General features: G+C 51.2%; 1 protein-coding gene across 1 annotated transcript; it reads left to right on the top strand.

Annotated features, from left to right (window-relative positions):
* Positions 1-3,593: 3,593 nt before the first annotated feature.
* SAPIO_CDS8146 (uncharacterized protein) lies at positions 3,594-5,316 on the top strand (the record flags this gene model as incomplete). The annotated part of the gene is made up of 2 exons (XM_016789844.1): positions 3,594-3,693; positions 3,752-5,316. The coding sequence occupies 2 exons, from the start codon at positions 3,594-3,596 to the stop codon at positions 5,314-5,316; spliced, it is 1,665 nt and encodes a 554-aa protein (XP_016640107.1).
* Positions 5,317-10,865: the final 5,549 nt, after the last annotated feature.

The following is a 10,865-nucleotide window of genomic DNA, read 5'->3' as shown; positions in this document are numbered from 1 at the left end:
GGGCGAAGCCATCCAGAGCCATTGAAAGCCATCCGAAGCCATGCAAACGCCAGAACGTGAGTTGGCAAACATGACATTTTGGTAATATGATCAGTCAAGCCTTCCAATCGAACTCAATTCAACCCCCACGTCTATTTTTTTGTTCATCGCTTGCCTGCTCCCAGCAAGCGAAGAAAGCAGTGGGGGGACCGTTTCCAGCAAAGCCGATTGGGGCCTTCAGAGAACCTCTCCGAACAATGCCTAGTGTTTCCAGGAGTCAATCGGGGACTAACATCGTCACTCACAATCATCTGACCCTTCTTAGTAGTCGCTGGCGATTGTCTCTGGAATAAGCGCCTCGTCTAGTTTCTGATCCGCCGTACCTGTAATACAAGCCATCGTTCAATCTCGATCGGGTCTTACACTTGGAGCACCTGAGCTGGAGTGGGTACGCTGTATCCAGTGCAACCTCTGCCTGTCTTCAAGCTTATTGTCCTAGCCATGATCCCTTAGTACCGGGGGAAGATAAGGAACAGAATGAATACACAGATAGTCATGTTTTGTTTGCGAGAACAAAATCCTAGTACTTCGCAACCCTCCTCAACATCTTGTACCTGTTCATAACGCGGGTGAGATTGAGGGGTCAAGCCACCATAACGACCTGGCAGCCAATCGATATTCTCTGGGGTCTCCAGCCACTGAGGTTGAGCGGTTCGGAGGGTTCGGAGCTCGGGCGATTGAGTACCGGGGGCACTGGTCCACAACTTCTGTCTGGGGTCTCAGGGCGGTGGCATCAGCGAGAGGTCAGGTGCTGACATAGCAGCGAATCACTGGTAGTCGCATGAGAGGAGACCCATTGATGTGCAGGCTCAGCACTGATGTAAACAGACGATAGCGCGATATTGCCTATTTCACTGGTTGATAATCACCGGGAACTGTAGGCAGCAACAAGGTTGGCCCCTACTAAGTTGATGGGGAAAAAAGGGCTTGACCATCAAGCTTATCCCCCAAGCTCGCGCTCCTTGACATAGATGCTTACGAAGTACAAGGGCAGGGCGACAAGAGGCAAGGAGGGAGTGGCTGGTAGTAATGTCACTACCGTATCACGAGGTCGTCTCTTGACCGCTGATGTCGACCACGCACGTCTCAATATCGAGGATGGACGGGATGAGAAACTGGCCCATCTGATTCGATCGCAATTGAGACTCGCCAGCAAATCACCGCTATTAAACACATTCATAGGTGATCAGGGCCGTGTCTGCGAGGGCTCATCTGCACCGAGATGACAGGAAATGGAGCAATCATCATCGCAATGCCATCCGATCACTTGCCAATTTGCAGGTGCTGGGAGGGTTGGGAAAAAGGAATAATATCCAATAGCTCTTTTGTTTCTTTTCATTCCCGTTCATCGATTTCGCCGTCTATTCCGTCGAGTCACGTTCTCTTTCCTCGCCCACAAGAATGAGCATAATGGGCAGATCGTTTCGTAGTTGGACCCCGTGATCTTCTCAACTTGTGGGACTCGGCCCTTATAGCAGGGGAAAATATAGTTTAGATTCAACGACCGTTTACTCCCGGGTCAACGGGGTCGTTGAACCAAGGGATCTCTTGATTCACTCATTCCTCCAGATTGAAGATATTTGGACGTTTGCGGGAAGACGGGACCGTCAACCACGACAAGGCCCTCGATCTTCCCCAATCGTGACCTGTTAATCAATGGGGAGTGGGAAGGTAGTCACGATTAATAAATACCCTGACTGAGGAGGGCTCAATTACGGTATAACCAACTACCCCAGACTTTGTTTGCTTGAGGCCTGGTTCTCCTCATCAGTTTCCCATACACTATTGACGACGGTGTTGTTTCTTCGCTCATTAACCAAATTACTTGGTCCTCTTTTCTCCATCACCTGCGCACCTAAACCGATGGTTAGGGCTCCGAGAGGCTTGTGCCACAGCGCCGGCGCAATTTGCTGTTTCGTCCCGCGTCCCGTGATGAGCCTTGCCTTTTCCTCCGGCCCAAGTGGTATCGATGAGAAATCCGTTCATGCCCAACTGGGAAGGGCTCAACTTTACCAAGTACGGAGTACTAAAGTGACGCGGCTGCTTTGGGTCGTAGGACCGTTTTCCGACAATCAGGAAAATAACGGTTTCGGCTGCGGGACCACCTTGTCAGGCTTGGTACCTCCTCGCCCAAGTTGGCAGCAAGTGGTTACCAAAAGAGTTGACAAACTATCGTAAACTAGTCCGAATTTGGAAACCCCCGTCAAGCGAGGTCGGTTGTTCTCCTCTTCGGCTCTTTCTTTCTCCTAAGTGAGAATAACGGTGCATTGGCTATCCTCCCTCAGCCGCGCTCAGGACCTCATCGCTTGCTTCCCCGAACCAGAGTTTGACTCGCTTTCCTTTTGCAAAGCAATACTTCGTACCCGGTATCTTCTTCCCCTCCTCCTCATACCATTACGACTTCGCGGTGAAGTATGGTTGTCGCCCCCCATCAACCCGAAAAGTTCCGCTGCGAGTCTGGGGGGAAAAAGAAGTAAAAAAAGCTCGTGTCAAAGTCCCGTTAGTCTAGTAGTAGGGCAGTTCAATTGATTCGGTTGGCTCCCCTACAAAATACTCCATACAAATATGTCCCAGCCGATCAATTCGTTTCCATTTCCTTTTTTTTGCCTTTACGGAGTTCGACAATACTACCGAGGCCCATAGCTCCACTGTTCCGAGAGATGAAGGCCCTTTAAATTTTGCAGTATCCACGTGCTTGGAGAACGGAGATACCGCCACCCAATCCGAGCATAGGTATTATCACAAGGACCACACAAACGTATTACCGTCGGGAATACTCTGGCCTAATCCCTGGAGGGGGCGTGACTCTTCAGCGTCCCACCCCGTTCTCCACCCCACCTTACGAAAAAGCCACCCCCTTCCTTTTCGACACCCCCATCCACATCCACCCCCCATCATTTCGCACACCCTACGTGTCGACATACACCCCACACACCTCCACCCCCTGTACGAAGTAGTGGGATACGGAGTTGCTAGTGACTTCCCCCTCTCCAGCACACCGCGTCTTTTCACTTCCACTCCGCCGCCCACACACCCCAGAAATAGTGGGTTCAGCTTCTGCTAGCAGATCCCCAAGATAGATAACTACCTTCCACCCCCATCTCGTTCCATATTCTTCTCCCCTCAACCCGCATACACCCAAACCACCACCTCGCTCGCGACTTGGCCAAACTGCGAAATACACATCTTTCGACATTCCCAGTCACATTCGTCGGACGATAGCATCGAATAGAGGAGCAATTCAAACTCACCGACGTGGACCCGTACCCTAATTCACTTACAACACTGGCCCTCTCTCTCCCCCTCACTACCCGCCGGACAACACAAGCGCACGACCAAGACATCGTCAGCCATTTCCCGAGATCAATCTCGAACTCTTACACTTCGCTCCGGTGCCGATATTCCCTCTGTGGAAAACGCTGCGTGATCGTTCATAACTCGATCACCTACTCACCCTTGCCTTCGAAGCGCACTCTCAATCCCAAACCACCATCACATCACCTGAAAAGCGTGCGCCTTCTGCTCGGTTGTTCGAGCAGTCTCATATCGGCAACATGCCTTTCCAATTAGATACCCCCGTCCTCACTGTGGATACAGGAATAATACACAAGGTTGACGCCGGAAACCCACAAACTCTCTACGACATGTGGATTGGTGAGTATATTAGCCCCAATGGTTAAAGTGTCATTTATATGCTAATCCATTACCACAGTTTTCTCCAGATGTGCCGACTCAGTTCAGAACGGCAGGAGATTGGAATACATGTGCTGGCGCTACTGGAACAGGGCAACCATGCTTCACCGACCTGAGCTTGCCCCGGCTGGCGTTTCCCAGAGCGCTCCCCAACCCATCCCCTCAGTCTCGTCAGTCCCCGACATGCCTCAACTGTCTAAGAGTGTCGATTCGGCACCCGATGACGAGGCTAGTGACTTCACAGCACAATCTTCCCCCGTCGACATCCGACCAAGGATATCTCGACAGGACTCTTGCGGCAGCAGGCGAGACAGGACTCCCAGATCGGAAGAGTTTGAGAAGCTCTTCGTCTCGATTATCAAGGAACAGGAGCTTCCCCTCCGCCAGAACGCACCTTCTCGGCTGCCACCAGCGGCAGCTCTCGAGCGATCGGGATCTACCACTACCGAGGAGGCGGCTTCACAAGCCTCGGAGGACGCCATCTCCGAATCCTCTCCGCAGACTTCACCCGACACATCCTTCCACACCACCACCGTTACTCGTGGCTTCCACCCAGCGACCAGCATAACGTTCGAGCAACCCAGCAGCGTTCCCCAGAGCTCACCTAGCTCAGTAATGGAGCCCACTTCGGTGCCTCACAGGAAGCACGTCGGCGCCACCTTCACCTGCGGTGCCTCTAGCTCTTCGAGCGAACACCAAAGCCTCCCCATCAGGAAGACATTGCCCAAGCCGAGGCAGCCCGTATCCTTCCAGATCGGAACTTCGGGTTCCTCTGAGGAGGAGAGTTCTCTGACCACGGCTCTTCAAAAATCCCGCTCCGGTGCCCTCTCGGGCCTGAAGAAGCAGGCTACCGTCCAACACTTCCCTAGGACTCATGAATCGAGCGCTATTGAGGATGACGATACCGAGTGCGACGACGTTGACGAGAGCGCCATCGATGATGACGAGGACGACTCTGATTGGGAAGATTCCGACGAAGTGAGTGGCAAATCGAGCATCGATGACAAGACGTATTTCAAGCGAGTAGACTCCACTGCCCAGCTCGTCTCTCGCCGCTCGCTCATTACCCTTGGTCTCGAGGCCACCGAGCGGCAAAGGCGGCTTGGCAACCCCGCGTCCCAGTCGACCTCGGCACTCCATCGCTCTCGCGGACCCCAGGCTGGCCAATGTACCATGGGATCCCCCAACGACTCCGACGAGTCCCCCTTGATGATGAAGAGGGGCAGCCGCGTCAATCAGCTCAAGCCCATCAGGGAAATCCCCAGGACGGGTGCGCAGCCCATCGTGGCTCCCCCCGCTCAGAACCACTTCCCCGCCGCCCTCTCCCCCCGAACCACCCGACGACACATGCTCGCCACCGAGTTGACTGAGTCTCTCCGCCGACACCTTCTCTGGGAACGACAACAGAAGTCGTCGACCGCTAATGCCGTGCTCAAGCGGAGGCACACATCTCACGACGTGGCGAACCTCAAGCAATACCCCGAGAAGGCCTACATGGACAAGTCGGAGGATGCGAACTCCAGCAGCTGGAACCAGTACTTCACGAAGGAGGCCTTCAACGGATACCACTCGAAGGGCTGGTAAATTTGCGCCTAATTTTCTCGCCCTCTTCTGGTCATGCCTTAAAGAGCCATGACCGTGTACATTTTCTCACGAGATGACGGGCCACGTTCCTCGATATTCCTCGAACATGCATACTCTACAGTTTAGCGTTGCATCTACTTTTATGGCGAGGCTGCATTTCAGCGACATTTTTTTTTTCCCCATTATTTTATTGGTCGTTTGGTTTTCTGTTTTTATTCGCACCTAGGTGGCGTTTATTCTTTTACCACTCTCATATGATACCACGGTCTGGGGTCTTCATGGTTTTCTTTTGCGTATCATGTTTCTTCTTTCTTTTTACCAAAGCTCAGGTCTATACGAAAGGGTCAAAGTCATTGTCTGGGGCGACATTGACAGTTGTGTCTTATTATGTGTCTTTTTTTACAAAAGAGGAAGACGGGTCATACCATCGAGGGCGACCTCGTTGCTTTTTTTCGACGAGATGGAGGATGCGTACGGAAGGGGAAAAAAGCAAATGAGGAAAAGAAAAGAGGCAAGAAAGAGGGCTTAGAGTCAGTGGATGATTCAAGAGGCAGAAAGAAAAGCGAGGAAGATACAGGGATGATGGTGATGATGATGAACCGAAGAAGAAGAAGGAAGAGGAAAAGAAAAAAAAGAAAAAGAAAAACGAACTTAAAACAAAAACCCGCCTAAAGATCAAAAAAGCCCTGAGCCCAAAAAACAATGGAAAAATGACCTAAAGAGCTATCAAAAACATGAATAAAACAATGATAAAAAGAATGTGTGCCTGCCTTCCTGCTTGTGAAGTGAAGTTAAGTGCTGACTGCAAGGACATGACGGATGAGCCAACTACAATTGTAATCACGAGGCCAGAATACAAAGGAGTCGGATTCCAGTATCCAGGGGATTTTTACATATCGGTCTGCCCTGAAATTAGTTTACAGTATAATAGTCAATTATAATTATTCTTTTTCAGTAGGCCACATGCTCCTGTCACGCCCATTCCTCTCCTTCGCAGGCGGCGGAACTCAGGACCGAAAACAGCGAAAGGATCATGGGAAGGGGAGGGGGGTGGCGGAAACTTGGGGGCGACCAAACCCCGGAGAAGGGACACGATTGAGGGGGAGGTGGATTAAGATCTTCCTTCTCCCTGGTTTCGGTAGATGATATATTGGAAGGGGGGGGGGGGGGGGGGGGGGAAAGAGGCGGGACGGGGAAAGGAAGACGACATCAATCAATTCTTGAGGGCGTGTATTAACTGCCGCGGGTGTAATATTATGGTTAAGGCGTCTTAAGAGAGGGGCAGGGAAAGGAAGGCATTTTTCGGCGCATTGCCGGGGACGGCATTGGGGGCCAAAGAATAGGCGAGGCAGAGGATTTTCCTTAGCTTCCGTCCTTTGTTTTTTGGTGGAGGCTTCTTTTTTCTGGGCGGCTTGTTAGTGAGAGGGGTGAACTGTTGGAAAGGGTGTAAGAGATGACTGTCAGGCGCGGATCCGGAATCAGGGGGACTCTGGGGAAAGCAAAGGCTCCGGCGTGAGAGCATTGCAGTGTTACTTTGGAATTTACTGAATCAATTCGATGGTCTCTTGTTTGCACGACATTTCTTCAGAGATTCAAGTCGAAGCGGATTGGTGGGAATTGATTGTGGCATCTCTGGAGATCAACGGAGTCTACTTGGGTGGTTTACAAGTACGAAGTTACACTTCCCTGAAGAGAAGGATGTCCTCGAGGCGGTTTGGGGAATGGTTGTGTCCGAATAAGGCAAAGCTGGTTGTTTCTCGCTTTTGCTCGCATCTTCCTTCTTGTTCTTCTTTTTCTTTCCTTTTCCTTGCATCTTCCTCTCTCTTGCTTTTTTCTCGTCGGATTAGGAACATGACATGACCCTGCGGACCTGCACGTCGGCTTACAGATCATCTGGGGCAAAAAAAGGCGGGCGGGAACCGGCCGGTCGCACAAGACTCGGGATCGTCCTTTGGGCTTCTCACACGTCATTGCTCACGCAATGTTAGCATAACGAGACTTCAATGCTCGGAGGTTTCCTGGGCCCCGTATGTCTTGTACGGAACGAGAGGAGACCTAGAGGTATCGGATTTGATGGGAAGGATCAAGTGGTGAGAGAATTGGCGGGATTTAGAGTACGTGCTAAGATATCACTGATGCCAAATGCAAAACAACCTCATCCCACACACCTTTACACCACGAGGTGTCTCGAGGGTTCGACCGGGGAAGAAGCAAGATGCAGCAGTGTGACGTAACGATCAACAATTAATCCCAGCTCTATCGTATTTTAGATAAACTCGATGGGTGGATGAAGGGATGCGTAGATTAGTTTAGATGGATAGACCACCACTGAGACCATGTTGGGCTTTGATGATGAAGAGAGACCCAATTGCTTACGGGCTCACGTCATAGTTTGGTTAAGATGTCGATTTAGACTCAGATGTTTCATCGGACGACCTCGAGAGACACCGAGACCCAGCGTAAGGCAAGATGGATAGCTTGAGAAAAGAGGGGACAGAGACACGCATTTGATGGTACGAAAAGCAACGACGTCGCTTCTTGTCGGATATGCAGCACTAGCCACCAATCCGCCCAGGCGAGTCGAAGTGGATGGATGGATGGATGGTTTACTTACAAGCACAGGCGAAGGCACGATGACGAAAGGTGGTGATGATAATGATGATGACAGGTGAAACCAAGGGGATTGTTTCTACGCTGCATGTGTATGTATCCCTAAGCAAAAGACAGAAAAAGCAAAGATCCGATGGCGGGCCAATTGAGCGATATGGATGGACAGCATGAATCTTCCAGGTGTTTACTTCTTCGGAGGTAAGTGTGTGTGATGATGTGTGGTGGATGGTGGATGGTGGATGGTGGATGGTGGATGGGAAAGGCCAGTTTCAGCAGCCTCGGATTGCTGATTGACATCACATTGAGCCTCGAATGCAACAAATCTTGGTCACACAGGGAGGGGATACACAGTCAGAACATGACCATTACGCCCCGTATTCCCTCTGCCTTGTTCCAGATGGCGGTGGTGATCTCATTTTGGACGGTTCCTGAATTCACTGACGCACACAAAACACAAAAACACACGCAGCGCCACGTTCCCAACCTCCGAGGAAAGTCTTAAGAGTATGTCGCACCCCTCCCCCAGTGAGCCGAAGAGGGCAATGATCAGACTGAAAATTCCAGAGAATATTCCTACACCCTCATCGTATGCATCATATGTATCATGAGGACAGATGACGACTCAATGGCATTCGTATCATGGTTCCACGTTCCTCGGGGGCGGGAAGGGGAAAAATAAAAAGAAAAATAGACAAATGCAGATTGCTCTTTCTCAGCAGATCATGTCGGCCTCTGCGTAACAGTCGACTTAAATGGGAGAGCGGCTGATTGATCACCCCAATGCAAGTGCCGTTTCCGTCCCATCTCTGGGTTGATCCTGTTCTGTCCTTGCCAGAGTTACCTCTGATCCGACAAGAAGGCAGAGGAGGGAAAATAACGACATCTCGCCACTTATCACCAGTCACAGGGATTACGTTTTGCGCGAACCAGAAAAAAAAAAAAAAAAGAATAACTCTATGCCGTCCCGCGTGAGCAAGAGCAGCCTTCAAACGTCAATGCAAACAACGGCTTTTGTTGAGAGCCACATGTTGGAAACTGATCCCGTGGTTGTGGTTGAGCCTTTTGGTTGTTGGTTTACGCCTCAGCCTAACAAATCGAGAGGGAACTAGCCAGAGGGAACAAGCCAGAGGGAACAGGCCAGGGCGAACACACCAGTGCGCAATCAACGGTACGGTCTGTCCAGCCACGGCGTGTCCTCCCCGTGGGGAAAGGGCTTTGACGAACGGGCCTCTTTCTGAACTTGGTAATGGACCGCACATTTCCACAGCCAGAAACCAGACCCATGGTCAAAAAAGCATCCAAAATAGGAGGGCCCCTGGATCGCTGGCATGGTCCATTTCCTTGATCCTCGACAAGTCCCGCCCGTTCCCCGCGCCTTGGAGGAGTCACGAGGTGGCAGATCTCCTGCCGGGGTCTGGTCTGAAGCGGTTCCAACGCGATTTTTGCTTTGCCCTGATACCGACCACCGTTTCCTTCCCCTGCCGTCTGTTCTTTTACCTCAGCTGCTTATTTATTTCGTGCCCCGGAAAAAGGAACAAGAATGCACCTTGAATGGTTTTTTGCATGTGTTTGTTCTGTCCTTGGGAGTGGTTAGTGTTTGTCACCGTTTTATATTTCGTTACTTTTTTCAATGTGACAATCGGGATTGCATCAGTGTGCCTAGGTCGCGTCGCTGCAGGGCGGTTGCGCTGTCTTCGTTCCCCTTTCCCTTTGCTGTATTGTTCGTCTCTCCTTTGCCTGAGCTGGAGTTGGCGTCAACCTGATACCTTAGTAGGGCTGGGGATGCTGAGTTGTACGCTCAACTACTTCGTACAAGGTGCAATCAACTCTTCATCACACTTCACACCATACACCCCGCACAGCTAGGCGCGGGAAGACATATACATCGTGGCAGATTGGGCGTCTACACGCCCATGATAGATAGGGCTGTGGTCACCGGCGGACACAAACTTGACGGGAGGCCAGAATGTGAAGCCAGCAAAAAATGATTGATCGAGTAAATGCCACACCCACACCCCCTCTGTATCAAGAACAGCAGAGCGGTGGGGGGGAGAAAACCACAGGACGACGTTGCTTTATCCAGAAGACCCAAGATACAGGAGTATCATCACCTGGCCAGTTGATTTTTTTCGCCTTTTTTTTCGCCTTCCTTTCCCCTCTCTTCAACACAAGAATGGAGTGGAAATATGCACACTACACTAGGGTAAGTGTACACTCAGTCCAGCATTCCGCACTGCGTCGGCATATGCGGGTCCAAGCTGGACGCAAATCCAATGCAGTGGTTAGCTGATGATGATCATTTGTGCGAAGCTATTCCCTTATCACCCACTGCGGAGCGAGAAAGTATGCACACTACTCCCCTCCAGTTCACATTTGTCATAGGGCCAAGTCATCAATCGTTGAGCGCGGCAAACAGCACTCATTCGCCCTTCCTTGATTCCCAATCTATGCCATAGCATCATCTTCACCAGTGACCAGGCTCTCAAGAATGTGTCTTCAGGCCTCACCCCCTTCCTCGAACTGACGCCCATCGATCCAAATTCTTCTTCCCACATGGCTGCCAAATTCCCGCCCGTCTCACCGCCTTCAGCCCCCCCAAAAGCGGGAGGCGGACGAGGCCATCATAGCGGGGTGGCGTAGGGGGCGTGTGCGTCTACAATGTCCAAGAACGATGGAGAAAAGCCTCAGAACGCCCCATCTTCAGCGGGTCCTTCTTCCAGAATCCTCAAGCCCCCTCAACCCCCCTCTCTCATCTTCATTGTTGTTACGTGGGAGATTTCGGAAGGCGGGGACTTTTTTTGGTTAATTTCTCGTCTGTGGCGGCGCACATGGCAATAAATTTTTGGGGTTGACGCATCTTTGATGCCTCACAGTGAAGGCAGCGATATTTTTTTTGTTCTTTTCCTTTTATCTTGCTTGGCCCTGGCAACCCCGCGTCG

Source organism: Scedosporium apiospermum (genome assembly GCF_000732125.1).
Source record: "Scedosporium apiospermum strain IHEM 14462 chromosome Unknown SEQ_SAPIO_0121, whole genome shotgun sequence".
Classification (NCBI taxonomy): Eukaryota; Fungi; Ascomycota; class Sordariomycetes; order Microascales; family Microascaceae; genus Scedosporium; species Scedosporium apiospermum.
This window is presented reverse-complemented; position numbering and strand designations above follow the sequence as displayed.